General features: G+C 32.9%; 1 protein-coding gene across 2 annotated transcripts in view; it reads left to right on the top strand.

The window, feature by feature from the left end:
• The first annotated feature begins 1,827 nt into the window (after positions 1-1,827).
• The window catches only part of LOC128217614 (universal stress protein in QAH/OAS sulfhydrylase 3'region-like), a 119,158-nt gene continuing 103,273 nt past the window's right edge, over positions 1,828-17,712 (top strand). The window contains exon 1 of one of the 2 annotated variants that reach the window (XM_052924877.1): positions 1,828-2,205. In XM_052924877.1, coding sequence (XP_052780837.1) covers positions 2,124-2,205 — 82 coding nt within the window. In that variant the 5' untranslated portion in view covers positions 1,828-2,123. Of the gene's footprint in view, positions 2,206-13,075; positions 13,458-17,712 lie in introns of those variants that run through there. The other variant, XM_052924873.1, reaches the window with a different exon arrangement.

Raw genomic sequence — 17,712 nt, 5'->3', positions numbered from 1 at the left:
TCGATATGTGTACGAGACGAAAATTCGTACGACAATTTTAAACCGTTTAAAGATCTCGCCACTGCTTGCCGAGTCCTTTCTTTATGAGAAAACATGTCTTCGACATGCAACAACAAGGCTTCGAGTCCAACACGATACTTGAAGAGTTTAGGCGAGTTGAAACTCGCAACAAATCGTAGCCGAAAGTCCCCACAGTGTGACACGGCCATAAGAAATAAGGGAATAGTAATCAAAGTAAACGGACATGTTGAAATAACAACTTATTTTCATTTCAATGAGTGTTTGAAATGTATCGATGTTAAACTGCTTTACTCAAAATATTTGCACAAATGAATAATGTTTTTCGGCTAAACGTATTGATGATCAAGTAATTTTAACAAAAAAAGCACAAAATATTGTAAACTCAATATTTTGGGGAAACAAATGGAAATACATTTCCATCATTCAAAGCTGGGATGATACCATTATGCCATATCCAATCAGCTTAACGCTCTTTTTAACACAACAACCTTCTGCAAGGGGTGATCATTTTTCTCTGAAAAATATTGTACCACAAAATGTGATAAAATATAGTTTTTGAAGCCTTTAATCGATTATTTTTTCGCACCCACTTTTTAATAAGTAACGCCTTATAAGTACTTAAAAAGACCCAACTCCGATTAAGGAACAATTCATTTTGTTATTTCAGTTTTAAGTAAAATCAATGTAGTACTACGCTTTCCTTATGGTTTTGATACACAAATAAAATAGAACACAAGCACGCGCGCACATGCACACACACGCGCACACGCCTGAACGCACACACACACACGCATTAAAATAACACACACACAATCATACACGCACGCACGCAAACACACGCACGCACGTACGCAGGCTTGTACGCAGGCACGCACGCACTCACGCACACACGCACACACACGCACACACACGCACGCACCCGCACGCACGCACACGCACACACACACGCACACACACACACACACACACACACACACACGCCTTACTTATTGTGCCATGGCAGATTTACAGCTGTTTAGCAGGAACTCAACGAAATTTTACAGCTTTTTAGCAGGAACTCAACGACATTTTACAGCTTTTTAGCAGGAACCCAATAAAAACGCAAGATATTGTTGGCAAACAGTACCATTAAGAAAAATTATTACTACAGGCAATTGTATCAAAGGATAATTCTTGAAGTTATCTTGTTATCATCAACCGATTCAGTTTAATAACTTAATAATAACATGATTTTCTTATTTATGACCCAACCGACCTTAAAACACAAACTTTAAATGATTGTGTGTGTATTGATGCCAAATAATAAATACGTTTTTCACGCACAGTTTTACAAATAAGCTTATTTAAAACATTTTTTACTTTTTATTTAACAGACGTATCCATACTGAGTGTATGCATCAACATTTAAATTATACTTTGTTTGCAAGAAAATACTTATACAGCAACGAATGACACGATCTAAGACGATGCTATTTAAGATATCCTCATGTAAATTCACCCTGATTGTTCTTACTAAAAATCCTGCTTTTGATACCTTGTCCAAGTGTAAAAGATAAAGACAGTAGTAATGTCCAAGAATAATGCAGATCTTACAAAAGGAGTTTCTGAACGCGCAATGAGTTCCCATTAGTTGATGAGTAAAAACAACAGGGATGCTGTTTGCTAAATTCACAGCAAAACTGTGAGTCTTTCAGCAGAATGATTCAAGTCATATATAGGTTATCGATAATCTGCCTCATGAAACAAACTTGAATCTCTTGCGCTGTTAGAACCTCACGGAAGACTACGTTGTGATATTGGGTGTTTGAAACCTGTCTTGAGGGTCTGAGTAATTGAAAATGTTTCTTTAATAATATTTGAAATTGTTGCATATCGCAATATATCAAGCTGTCAGTGAGTCGGTTCAACACCGGTTAGCATTTACTTTTCTCTTACAACTCAGGAAATCAACGAAACTTTTCGGACTAAATACAAAAGCTGGATGTTTTTGCATTAGACAAAAAAAACGAGATTTAAACGTACATTTAAAGTGTCCATTGTTAAAATCATAACACGGAGTTTCCTGTCAAGCGTTTAATTGGAGAACTACTTGGAGTGAAAGAATGGCGAACTCGGAAGTTACCAGCGTGAAAACGGTCATACTGTGTGTGGATATGAGTCCCCAGGCAGAATGGGCATTCAGCTGTGAGTATTAGAAATCCATTGTTATATTACTGTCAGCAAACACAACACGCAAAGTCATTATTGTTTATCTTAAAGTCATTACGTATGCCCTACATCGTGTTTTCCCTATGAAAATTGGCCAGGAAACGCCGTAAAACCTCTTGAGAACGTCACTATGGTGATATAACTACTGGATAAATTAAACATACCAGTTTATTCGGTCTTTACCTTTAACTACCTGTTTATCGCCGTATTTCCAGTAGACGGCTTATTCAATCTTAGAAATATTTGAAATTAAATTCACTTCGTTTACAACTCATGTTTAACAACTTAATATTTTATTAAATAATTCTAATAGTAAATAAGTAAAACTACAAGTAAAAACACACTACATTAGCAACTGAATAGTTGTAAAGCTCTTGTCTGTTGTGAACTCATGGATGTATCAGACGGTTAAGATTATCACCCGCGGTCTTTGACCTTGTGCAAAGCTCTTAGGTAATCTTAAGCTTATACATTTTGATATAGTGAAAAATAATATTACCAATACAAATATGAAATACGTTAAAGAGTAGAAAAATGCGCTAAAATTAATAACCTTTACCTGCAGAAAAGTTTGGCACGCAGGATAACGCTTGCTTTCGAACTTCATTTAGTGTTCAATATCACTGATTTTGTTGACTTTTTATCAAGTCTATTCTTTAAATATTAACTACACGACACTGATTGTCTCCTTTTGATAACCACAAAACGTTAGGTTTGGTTTCCAATGGATGTAGGCGTCCTGTGCTATGCCATCAGCAACAATACATTTAAACAACCGATATATTCATTATAATGTAGGGTTTGATCATGTTTAAAATCTTAAGGTATTTACTAGTATGAATTAATTTGCATCCAGATGAAGTGGAACAAAGCAATAACAGCGATGGCCACTATATACATTTACAATCTGTTTACACGTGCAGTATGGATTTTTACGTTAGTTTTGTAGTTTGGTAAATTAGCTCTCATTTGTCACTTCTTATACGTCATGGTAGTCAGTAATAAAAGGATACACTCGAGACAGTAAAAGCGGCTAACACATCGTAGGTCACGTTCTTGAATGGCAATTATGCGGGGAGTATGCACTACGAGGGATTCAGCCATGTTAGGACAAATATGATTATAATACAATGGTAACTATACAATTACAAACACAATTTCCGATGACCTTGGTTAAAGCCCAACAACAACTAAAAGATGTACACAGAACGTACAAACAACACAAGCATACATAAAACAAACCAAGTTTGCAATATTGAGAAATCGATATATTGATATATTTACAAAACTGTTTTCGTTTTATAGACTCTCTTTCACATGTTTTGTCGTTTCTTAAGACTAACACCGTTCTTGACACTGGTAGTTTAAGGAAAAAGAGCATGCTTTCAATTCCTGTTTACAATAACAACGAAGTATGTACACTTAGCTTGTATAATGCTATCAATATTTTTAAATCAAAACGTACATACATTCTCACTTTTATTATTGTAATTAAGAATGTTACTTTTTAAGCCGCTGTCTGATCTATACAGCATATCTTCAAACGTTTTGAGTCTTCAGAAAGGCATCCTTCTGGCTCAATGAAATGTAAACATCCTCCTGGTATTGTTTACCACGATGATGAGAACCACAGTTCATTGATATCACCCAGACCTGAAGACAGAAGATGAATTAGTTGTTCTATCCCATTTAGATTATCATTTATTTCAATGTTGTATTTATGTAGCAAATTAATATCAGTCTGGATATTTTTGCTACTACATGAGTCCATGGTGTTTAAAGTCCATATCTTAGTAAGAAGTTTAAATATAATATGGATAGCTATCATGCAGTAGAAACAAACCCAGTAGCACATGGCGAAGCAAAAACCAATATCATTTCAAATTTATCGACCAGTCAATGACAAAATGTCTCAATTCCCCATCCTCATCTATGCAATGTACAACATGTATTCACATTTCACATACGTTACTCATTAAGCGCGGCTATTTAAAAAACTAGTATTGTTGCTCGATTCAAACGTTTGCAGGTGAGTTTGTATAGCGTTATGCTTCATTCCATACTTAATCGTTTGCCAGCTACTCTGATGTGTCTGGTATTTTTAATTTTGAAATTATTGACCTGCTAATATTGCCAATATACAGAAACTGATTGATACATATTTTGACAAGTATGCGGTTTTTGCCGTACAAACAAGTTAAAGCCTCCAGTAATCCCGTATTCCAGTGATGTCGTGTATGCGTCTATAGATAATTTTTGTGTTTCTATTTGAGTATGTGGTGTTCAAGAGTTTGTGTCTCTATTAACTCGTTATCGCTCTGGTGGTATTGCTCTTATTGTGAAAGATAATGTATTACCATTTGTACAGATTGATACATCACCACAGAGCGACCTTATTAAATTTTTCACTATCTCGAAAGATATATATGGTTGTAATAGCAATATTGATCTTAAATGTGGTATCTTATATATACTACCCATCGGGTCAAAATACTCTCCTGTTGACCCGTATTTTGAAATTCAAAATGAGCTGTTTAGATTTTGCTCAGAAAATGACCATATACTCCTACTGGGAGATATGAATTCACGATGCGGCAATTTGCACGATTTCACTTTCTGTGACAATGTTTTATCAGACCTATTTGATTTACATGATGTACAACATGAATATTCGAATGTACTCTACAATTTTGAAAAATGTAATATTTCTTTGCATCGACAAATTATTGATAATACAATCAACCATTATGGAAACCAACTTATTGATTTTTGCAAAAATAATAATTTATTCCTATGGAATGGTCGCATCGGCTCTGACGGGACTAATCCTCAATTAACTTGTAAAAGTGCAAGCACGGTAGACTATATGGTATCTACGTCAAACGTGTTTAAAATGTAATTAATTTTAAAGTGAAAGATTTTTGTCACTTACTATCTGATGCCCATTGCTCACTTACAGCTGTCGTAAAGTGTAAACACTACCCTATAACGGGAAATAGAAATAAATCAACAAAGAGCCCAACACTTAGGGACAGTAGTAAATCATCTAATTTTGTAGATAATATTGATATTCTAAAAGTATCAGATATTGAAAGTAAATTAGATTTGCTATCAGGAAATAATCAAATTTCACAAAACGATATAGATGATGTTGTAAATGATATCGCAATATTATTTAGCGAAAACGCTGTTACAACATTTGGTATGGTGCACAAAAGAGAACATAATGTCTCGACACAAAACGATTCTCCCTGGTTTAACAGGGAATGTCAAAACTTGCGAAATATTTATCACAAAACACGAAGGGCATATAACAAGCATAAAACAAGTCATTTAAAAGAATGTCTAAGAAACATTAGTAAGCAATACAAACGCACAATGCACACTTCACAAAACAGTTATAATAATAACAGAATTAACAGGTTAAGGAACTTGAAACTAAATAGCCCACGCCAAATACTGGCAGATACTAAATTCTGAATATAAAAAAATGAAGTAAGTGCAACACTTCGCGATTTTTTTCAATTTCTTTAAAAAATTAAATGATAATTCAAATAAACACGAGGATACGCAGCTTAACGAAAATATACTTCGTGAAAATGAAAACATAGATCCTACAAATGAAGAAATTAACAGAGCATTCAGTGCAGAAGAAATATTAATTGCAGCGAAGGCGCTTAAATGTAATAAAGCACCTGGTATTGACAACATTGTCAATGAACATATTAAATCATCTGTACATATAATGCTACCAATTTATGTTAAGTTATTCAACTTAATTTTAGACCATGGTACAATTCCAGAAAGTTGGACAGAGGGTATTATAAAACCAATCTACAAAAACAAGGGTGATTCAAAACTGCCTGAAAATTACAGACCCATTTCTCTTCTCAGTTGTTTTGGGAAATTATTTACTTGCGTCTTAAACACCAGGCTAAATAAGTATGCAGAAAGCAAAAATTTAATTAATGAAACGCAGGCTGGATTTAGAAAGAATTTTTCAACTGTAGATAATATATATGTTCTTAAATGTCTGCTTGATATATTACAATCTAATAAATAGAAACTATACTGCTGTTTTGTAGATTTTAAACAAGCATTTGATTCAGTCTGGCGTGTTGGACTTTGGAGAAAACTTATTAATGAAAATATCGATGGTAAATGTTTCAAAATCATTATCAACATGTATGATAATATTAAATCAAAGGTTATGACGTCCGAAGGCACTTCAGATACATTTAGTTGTTTCGTTGGTGTACGACAAGGAGAAAATTTGTCACCTTTCTTGTTTTTATTGTTTTTAAACGACATTGAGTCTTATCTAAGTGACCAAGGTATAAATGGAATAACACAAGAAAGCACAATAGATGGGCTACGAGTATACGTAAAATTGTTCATACTTTTATATGCTGATGACACGGTTATATTCAGTGATAATGCTGAAGAATTACAACATGCATTAGATGCTTTTAAAACATATTGTGATATTTGGAAATTAAAAATAAACACAGATAAAACCAAAATCATGATAATAGGCAAAGAACGACGATTGAACAATCTGAATTTCAAAATAGGAGACATTGTTTTAGAACAAGTTGAAGAATATAAGTATCTGGGCTTGTATTTATCGAGTACAGGATCAAATATTAAAACAAAGAAGTATTTAGCTGACCAAGCTACAAAGGCCATGTTTTCGCTACTTAGAAAAATAAAAAAAAACTCACACTACCATTTGATATTCAAATTGATCTTTTTGAGAAATGTGTAAAACCCATTTTATTATATGGATATGAAATTTAGGGTTTTGGAAATATTGATGTCTTAGAAAGGGTTCAACTGAAATTTTACAAATATATTTTCAACTTAAAAAAATCTACACCAAACTATATGGTATACGGAGAAATCGGCATCCAGCCGCTATCAGTAGACATAAAAACGAAAATTGTATCTTACTGGGGTCGAATGATTGACAACAAAGAAAACAGTCAAGTAATGAAACTAAACTCAAAATTGTATGTTATACTTAATGAACTTGTTTCACAAAGACGTGTTAAATCACCGTGGTTCGAAAATGTTAAAAATATACTTTGCAATAACGGTTACTCGGGTATATGGTATAGCCACAGTTTTAGTAATAGTAAATGGCTTATAAAGTCTATGCACCAAAAACTAAATGACTGTTTTATTCAACAATGGCACTCTGATATTGACAGAACCTCAGCATCGAACTTCTACAAAATTGTAAAAGTTAATTTTGCACAAAGTAATTATATAAATGATTTATCATCAAATTTAACTAAATCATTATTGTCCTTTATAACCAGAACTCATAGACTACCTATAGAAACGGGATGGAATAACACTGTCATAAATGAAAGAAAATGTGTTAACTGTGATGATGTTGGGGATGAGTTTCACTATTTGTTCAAATGTAATACTTTTTCAAATGAGAGGCACAAATATCTTAATAGATATTATTATAACAGACCTAATACTCAGAAATTAAGAGAACTGTTTAACAACGAAAACAAGGATGACATTCGTAAACTAAGTATCTTTTGTCATAAAATAATAAATTACTTTTCAATGAAAAATCAAAGTTAGAAACGAATTCATTTTGGAATAGAAAAAAAAAATCAAAAAAAAAATCAATACATCATAAACTCTTGATTAAAAGCACCTTTAAATCCTTGTGTTTCGGTTTCGGCAAGTTTTTAAAATAGGTGTGAAAATATCATATTATATATGTACGATACATCGAGTACTGAAACCTTGCGCGTGTGGATTGTCCGTACAGCTGGCGAAGCTAGTCGATGGTACAAATCTAATAAATGACTAACCAAATTTGTTGTCCACATTTTATCTTTTTTGTAGTAGATACTTATGCTAAATAGATATACTCACACCTATAATTTGTATTAGTTTTTCATAAAGCAAACAATCACTAACCATAACAATGAAAGTAACTAGTCAATTTGATAATTGATTTATTTGAGCATTATTTCTTTTTATTTCTTTCACTAATATGTCAACATATGATATGTACACACTGCAAACAGTTGTAAATAGCATTGTATATATTTGTTAAATCATTGTTATATACCATGAAACATAGCTGTTTGTATAAATCCTGTTTCATAATATGCGTTAAACAACTCATTTTCTGTAGCTTCTAACACGTATACATTCTATAAATTTCTTATTTTAATTTTTTAGTCCAATAAGTCGATGGTACCGCAATGTATGTCACATTTATATTTAATAAACATGTTTATATTTTGCATACTTGCATGTGCCGATGCTGCATATATGCGCGGCATTATTATTTCTAAAAAGCTTACTTATGTATATGTGTGTATTTTTATGATTCTCTATAACACTAAAGTGTTTGTTTGTATATAACATTCTATACTTATGTATAGCCGTTTTCCATTGTATTACGTGATATGAACATTGTATTTGTATAATTTCCGTATAATGCGGAACTTAGCATTTGAAAATAAAAGTTGAAAGTTGAAAGTAGTTGATTGAACCACCAACCTCTCGTTCGAGAGGAAGACTTATATACCACTAGACCATCTCACCAAGCATATAGCTTAAGTTAAATGACTAACAATAGTTTACAAAACAATAATGATATACCGTTTATTGAAAACATTTGTTTCAATGTGGACAAATTTTGAATTGTGTATATAATTTACTTAAAACCTCCACACAGTGATTGTGTATCGTGGAGTGATAGATAAAAGATGCTCTGACTTCTCGACTGCAGTCACATAGAACCCTGCAGCCGTCAGAGTTTTGTTCCGTTTTGATTTTTTTAACTTACCTTTAGTATTGTATTTATAAAACTCAGTTCATGTCTTAACTTATTACCTTGATATGTTTTTTTTTCGAATTTTCAAAACAATTTTACATAAAAAGAGCTTTTGGGCTTTGAATGATGATTTCATTGAGAATTTATTCCGACGTAAACTAAATCCTTACTGTAAGAGAACTTACAGTATTCAAGATATATGGTCACATTTCGAAAAATATTAATTATTTTTGTTTTCAATATGACTATTCTTAAGGCAATTTCGAGTATCGTTTACTTGATTTTTTTGCACTTATGTAATTTATGTTTTATATAAATCATACAGTATCTTTTTGAACATTATACATACTTGTTTATTGTTTCTAAATCGTGAAACAAATATTTATAGTACAATAATTACTCTTGTTGGTGCCCGATTTTGTTTATATAAGCTGTATAAAAGAGCCATAAAACACGTGTTCTGTTGATGATTAGAACGGCTTGGAGTTAAGTGTTTCAGAGGTATTAATAGCTATAAGTACATAGCGCCTGAATTTCACTAATGCACTTACATATGTGTGAATCATAATAAGCACTTGTTAAATTAACATGCTTGATGCAAGCCTTCCTTGTCAGTCATGTTGTACACCATCTTTTCTAATCAACATGCGTAGGGAAAAAAATCGAAATAAATAATTATAAATTAATTGTGAACTTATGTCTCTGATATTATTAAGCGCTTCCGCTCCCCCCCCCCCGCCTAATGTAGGTATTTTGACCGTTGAGTTCGATCATCTTACAACATGTTCTCATTTATTCGCACTAAATCAGTTAACACAACAATCCAGTGTCCAGGCATTCGCATGGAAACAGGGTTGTGATCATGGTTAAAAGTCACGTGGACAACTGTAGCGTTGTTTTTCCTTTGTTTGGTCTTAAGCACTTGACGAATGGGTCCTTATTTACTTGTCTTGTCCTGTTCAATAGACATAATCGTGTCAAGGTAAACAATAATTCAAGGCTATTCACTAGAAAAACTATAATAAGCACGCATGTAGATCAAGTGCAGTTTTCGAAGCATTCTATTTAAATGATTTATGTTTCATTTAACAAACACCCGAGATGGTAAATTTGCAATAAATTTAAATTTCTTGTAAAGTCCAATGTGTGATTGCACACATAAGAAGATTTGATCACTTCCTACAAAAAAAGTCACATCCAGTATTTGTAAAACTGAACAATAACCAAGAACCTGTTCTTTACAAAAATATTAGGACTAAAGTTTAGTGAACACCATTTTACCCTCCTGGATATTTAAGCGGTTTGAAAGACAGCAAACTTCCAACATTCTCACGTCAAAGGCTTCTGCTATACATAATATGTTTTTTTTCGCTTCAAGTTTTTTCAAATAAATTGGGCTAAAATGCAAAACCAACATTACTTATTAGTGTGGCTGATTTATGACGAAGTAACTTTTCTTATAATGAAATAGGGACAGGTACAACCAGAACTGAATTTACGTATTCTATGTTATCATAAAACGACTTTCAAAAATACATTAACTAGCTGAATTTAAACTGTGTTATGTCTAATGTTTAACAAAGCAATCAACGATGCCATGTAGCCGCTTTAAATTGCAAATATCTTTGTTTCTTATACGAAGAAAAAGAGATAAATCAGTAAAATTTGTGGGGTTATAAAACAAAATTTAAAATATAAGGTATTTGAAAATGAGCATAGGAATAATGTATGATAATGTAGCCACTACTCGCACATTTTTCTACAAACTCAATATAGTGCCTGTTATCAAACAACGCGTGTCACAAGTGGGGTTATACATTCATAAAACGCGAGAAATATATAAACTAAATATGTTTCTTTTCACTCTAAGTCATATAATAATATTTGTATTATGTTCTGAGAAGTTTCTATTTGCAACGGTTACACAAAACCCAATGCGTGTCTGTCTGGAAACGCTCGACAAATGTCATATTAGTTTCTGCTTATCAAATTAGAATCAAGTGATTGATACAATTTGTCTATTTGCACCAACACATACTACCACGAGAGAAGCTAATTAAATTAGCATTGAAGTGTGTAGCTGATTTAGGCGCGTTCTTTTTTTCAGGAGAGCATTGTCTGAACTAAAAGTTGCTACATATTATGTGAATAGCAGACTAGTAATGTTAGAGATCGATTTAACCCCACACACAATATATTATAATTTTTATGATTCATCCTTTTTAACATATATTAATGCTTATTAATTTGATGAGTCGGGGAACAGAAGCATGACAATGAATTGAATTATGCTCGTATTACATTTTAAAATCAATGCTGTTTGAAATCATATACAGCACATGTTTTAGAAGTTTAACCTTCTGCACCCTGCAGTGGCCATTTCTTGCAACAGTATTTGCCTTGTATTCATAAATAAATAAATGCTTTTTATCGATTTTCCCGCCACATACCTGATCAACACATTTTCATTTAGATAAGAATGTGTTGGCAAATATCATGCAGAACTATTCCAGGTTAAAAATTGCACAAACTGCTAGATGGAATATTGCAAACACTCGGATATAATGTATGTGGTGATCCTTTGTCTCAAATGCATCCTACGTGACATAAAATCGATGTTGATCACATTCAGCGTAAAGAAAAACTCGCTTTGCTCTCTTATTTATGAACTTTCAGAACATGATGGTTTTAGGAAACAAGTTGCTTATCGTATTGAATTTAGTTATCGGTATCATGCAATATATCTATATTTCGGATTAATAATTAAACATAAAAGGTACAAATATATTGATTAACACTTGTGAATAAACCTCAAGTGCTTATAAAACGTTTATGCTAAAATACTCTAACTTTATGATAATTTTGTCTGTTTTGATTCTTCTTTGCACACACTGTAAGGCCTATTTCACGATGTTTTTTTTTCTTTGAATTTTAGTTGGTGCTTAACTGTTCAATCGCAAATCAGCCATCCAAAATGCTCGTTTGTGTCGGTTGATTAATGATGTATCAGCATCGAAATAACCATTCGAGTGTTGTACAAAGCAATCGAGGGATTTACAAAGCAATCGAGGGATGTGCAAAGCAATCGAGGGATGTGCAAAGCAATCGAAAGATGATCAAAGCTTTCTAGTGATGTACAAAGCATTCGAGTGATGTACAAAGCAATTCTTTATTTAACTAAACATATTCGATGTTTCTGGTTACAAATAAATTAATTTAAAGAACAACCCTTTGAAGGATACATGAACGATTCGCGTGAGGTTTAATTCAAAAACGGAGATAAATCAAATACCATGTATGTCGCTCATATTCAAATAAATGCACAGTCAGCAAAACGACAAAATCTTGCATTTTACTGGTGATAACCCACAATGGTATGTTTACGGATTTACATATATGACCGTGTTCATATGTATTGTATATATATTCCAATCAGAACATTATAAAGGTTAGAAATAACAAAAATATAACAACAAACAAGTTATTAATCATCTTTGTGATTTACAGGGACATGAGAAATTGTGCAATTTCATTACCTCCAATAAAAACTTACAAATTAAAACTTCCTAAAAGGTTCTGATAATCACTCCATAGCGCTTCCCCTATTTTATACATTTTACTATTTCTATATATCATTTTCTAAGTGAGAATAAATAATGTTTTTATTATTTTGATTATAATATTCATTGATCGGGGAAATACAAATTCAGTGATGTCGGAAAGCAAAACAGATATTAAGATGACGCTGTTTATGAAATCATATGCTAATGTTACCCTGGTTTGGTATTTAAATATCATGCATGTCATTGAAACCTGTTCCAGAGGCACAACCATGACAGTGTTGTTGTATTACACAGGTATTACAGCTGGATGTCATCACGCGAAATTAGTTCCAATTAGCATAAAAGTAAAAACAGAAGAAATTATTTTCTTATCCACAACAAAATTGTGAGTCTTCCACCAAACTTATACAAGTCCTCGGTTATCGATAAACTGGCTTCTGAAATAAATTTGTGTCTCTGTAGATATTTGCATTCCAGTGATCGGTAACGTTCTCAAATATTCTAAATCTATGGGATATTAGATGCTACCTGTCTGGAGGATCGGAGTAATTGAAAATAGATTGTGTATGATATTTAAAATTGCTTCACTACCCAACATATTGACTGTCAGTGAGACGATTCCACACTAGTACGAAGTGCAATAACTAAGACTCGGGAAAACTAAAGCCAACGAGAGTAAAAGCGCACATTATTAGTTTACGTCTCTGGTATATAAGCTCGGATTTCCCTGAGGAAACGGTTAATAGGACACACTGTGGGGAAAGGAATGGCGAATTTGGATGTTACAAACGTGAAAAAGGTTCTACTGTGTGTAGACCTGAGTCCCCAGGCTGAGTGGGCATTCAACTGTGAGTAACAGCACTGTATTTTTATATCGATTTACAATTCATTCAAAGTCGCGATTTATTATTCTAAACCCATCGTGTAAGTCGTTCTTAGTGTACGCATAATTTACGGCCATTTGCAGCATTTCATGTAAATATCTGTATACCACATGGTGATTGGTCAAGAACCTCCATTTACATTCTTTTTAAGGCATTGTTATAATTGAATAACGAAAATAATATGACAGCTAAGACATACCTGTTTATTGGGCAAAGTTAAAATATCCCGTCTCATGAATGTATTTTAACACTTTTGTAGCCTTTTCTACCTATATCTTATTGTTTCCAAGTAGTCAATTTATTCATTCTTTTCTCAGGTAATCGTTGATTTAATAGTTCATGTCGTTCACATCGTAAACAAAGACACATTCAATGATTGAAGTAATACGGAAAGACTTTAAATTAGCATATTACTTTGTAACAATATTGATACATTTTTACATTTTTGCAAAACAAGATTGTACGACATTCAGACGGTTTGTTTTATCCAAAATATCATGGTTGTATCAGACAGTACATTATATCGTTCTCTGGCTTAGCGCAAGGCACTTGGGTAAAGAAAGACTTGAATAAATTAATAATTAGTAGGCATTAATATCGGTACTTACAAAAGTGTAATTCAATATACCAATAAATACTCGTTTTTTTCTCTAGTGTTTCTTTTAAATGCGAAAATGTTTGGCATGCATGCAATCGCATTTCTCTAAGACTTATTTGCCTTCCCATCAAGTTTCAAAGTAATTATTTTTCTACACGACACTGATTAGCATTTTACGAACCACAAACATATTAAGGTTATGGTTTCGTTTCTTGAATTATGCCATCTGCATCAGTATATTTCATCTACCGATATATGAATTGTACGAAGGGTTTGTTCAAATTTATCATGTCCAGGCAATTAGCATTGCACATCAGTTCGCAACCAGATAAAGGTGGACCAAAGCAATGGATGCTTTCGATAATTAAATGCCAGCTTAAATCCGTTTATACATCCTGTTAAGTGTTTCGTGAAAACAATTTAAAAATATGTATACCTTTAAACTACTTCATACATAAAGCATTAACTAGCCGTTCATTGACCGTTTAGTCCAAATTCTGTGGTGAATGGCAACATCATACAAAATAAATATTATAATTTTCATAAAACTGACATCGTTGTGTACAACGCATTGAATATTACTTTCTGATGTGTCACATCGCTTACGACACATGCATCTTTCGCGATTTTACAACTCTAAATTTACTAGTGTTTTTTCTTCCACGAAATCCCGATAGGTTAAACAATGGCGCCGCTATATTTATTCATACTAATAAACAGATACGATTTAAATTTGGAACCGTTATGCGAATTTCAATTTGGGAAACTCACTGATTGGCTGTCACGTACAACCCGTTTATTGCATAGCAACAAAATAGTTATAATATTATTTATAATATATTCGCGCATTTCAAGCTAATATATCTGTTTTTTGTGAGCCAGGAAGGCATTGCACTCGTGACAGATAATGGTACCTAAATGAGATGTAGTGTGTTAAAACTGTATCATGAGCCACGTGAATTGAGTTCACTGCTGGACTATGAACTACAAGGGATATTCAGAAATAATATATCAAATATCATGATTATAAGATAAAAAGGGATTAAGCCGAGTGACCACACTGTTAAGAATGACACTTGTCAAAGCCGAACATACACTTAACAAAAGACGATGACATACACAATAACAAAGAGATACTATTAACCAAACAACACAATTACTGGAAAAAAACTAAGCTCGTGTTTCTAGTAAAATTGTTTTATTGTCCGTAATATATTTAAAATTAACATTAGATATAGGGTAGTGTGGTATATCATATTTGAAATTCAATACGTGCAGGCATTCTTTACAGTGTGCTAGTAATTTATTAATGTACCTGGTCGAATAGCTTTCTTTGCAGCAAGTACAGAATATCAATCAACGTTGACGTAGTCGGAGAACAACTTGGTAGGCACATATGACAACACATGTTACTGGTAAACAAAACATGCTGAAAAATATGTTTCTATTCGTGTTTTGGAATCTTGGGAAGGGCGCTTTCTGGCTTCATGAAGTGTAAACATCCACTGAGAACTAATTATTACGATGACGCAAACCAAACTTCATTGAAACAAAAAAACTTAGGGCAGGAGATGAATCCCGTTCAGTCCACCAAGAATGATTTGATACTTAAGTTAAAGTAAGCAATTCTGTAGCAAATCAGTACATGTCATAGCAATTCTGCTACAACTGGGATTATGTGTGTTCTTAAAACTTTAAATTATACTGTTAACAACAACATAATATAAATGTTCGTAGAGATCAAAACGAAGTCAAAACTTGGATAGGTGTTTTGAAAAAATATAGCGATAAACAATAAAGGTCTGTAGCCAATCAAGAAGTAAAATCCAATACCATTTCAAACTATGTTACCAGTCAATCATAAAATGCCTCCAATCCCAATCCTTATATATGATATGCACAGTTTATTCACGTCGTTTTATACGTTGCTCAACAAACGCTGCGTACTTTAAATAAATCAACAAATACATTTAAGAGAGAAACGGTATATGCTACAGCAAGGAAAAAACACATTTAATAGAGAGGCTAACTTGTAGTAGATATAGATTATATTTTTGTAAACAGAGAAATTGTTTAGAAGAATGTTTAGAAGAATGCTTTATCAAGCAAATTAACGCACTTACCTGCCAATAATTTACCTTGTGGTTAACACCTGTTGAAACATTGCATTTTAAGTGTATACTACCTGAAAATTTGAATATTAAGAGCAGATTTCCTGATATGCTTCATGCTTTACATTTTATTTGTAAACTGAGACATTGCTTAAGATTTGTTTCCTATTATTTGGAAAAATGCTTATTTCGAGCTTAATTTTGCACTTACCGGCATTAATGTAATTAGTGGTAATACATCCTGACAAGTATATTAAGGACAGATTCCCTGAATGGATTAATGTTATATGTTTTAATTTTAATTCCGTTATTCTATGTGGGTATGTAATATATGTATATGTAACACTGTATTTTACGTCCACGCTGAATTATTTAAACTGTGTGTATATAATGACATGTTGATAGTCCTTCGATCATTGTGAATTGTGAAAAACATAATCACAAAACAAATTGCAAAAAAAAAGATGACAGCGACGTTCAATAACGTTGTGTGTCCGATTTCTCTTAAGAGCTGTAAACATAAAAAAATCATTTTCTGATAATCGGTATAACTTTTTATTTATTTGCTTTAATTTTCACTGCATTTGATGCATGCACTGTTAGTGTAATTGTGGATGTGAGTGTCTCAGAGGTTTAAGTGCTGCAAGTACATAACGCCTGCATCAAACCAGTGCACTTTCAGATTGGTGAAACACGATGTGCTGGTTTTAAGCAAACATGCACAATGTATAAATACCTCGTATAGCTTATTGTAAGTAACCTTTCCTGATCACCATTGATGAAAAGTATAGCGAATAATACATACAGAACAAATACTTAAAGAGCAATGACCATTAAACACTCGACGATACCGATAATTGTACAACGTCTGCACAATTAGAGTCACTTTCAATACATTAAACATATTGGTGTGATTGCGGGGCAACAGGTTCTTAATCATGTGGTAGAGTCACGTCGATAATTGCTGCGTTTGTATTCTCTGTTTTGGTCTTAAGCGCTTAACGAATTTGACATTAGTGCTTCTTCCTATCCTGTTCACGAGATATGATTGATGCCAATTATCGATTAGCGCAAGCACCGTTCACTAGAGACAACTATAAAAACGTCAGCATTATAAATGCGGTTCCCCAAACCTTCAATTTAGCGCGTTTGAGTGTCATTTAAGTTGTATGAGACCAATGTTTTCAAAGGAAACGTTTTTAGTATTAGTTTGATAACCCATGTTTGTAAAGACCAATATTTAATCGAACAAAATATCTAAAGGAGTTACTACGTATCACTGAAATCTTATATTTAGAATAATAGACAAACATGTTAAGCCATATTAAAATATTTACTTTTTGAACTTTTTCCGGTCGTTTATTTTATGTAATGACCAACAACAATAGGTTTTTGCCTGCGAAAATCACTTTCTATGATTTGGCAAGTGGCAGCCACTCGAGCAATGAAAAACGTTATAATACATATATACTGAAGATGAGGTGTATTCCCCGTTTCGTGCACCATACAA

The sequence above is a fragment of the Mya arenaria genome, chromosome 14 (assembly GCF_026914265.1).
Source record: "Mya arenaria isolate MELC-2E11 chromosome 14, ASM2691426v1".
NCBI classification, from domain to species: Eukaryota; Metazoa; Mollusca; class Bivalvia; order Myida; family Myidae; genus Mya; species Mya arenaria.
The sequence above is the reverse complement of the archived record's forward strand: the minus strand, read 5'-3'. Positions and strand labels throughout refer to the sequence as shown.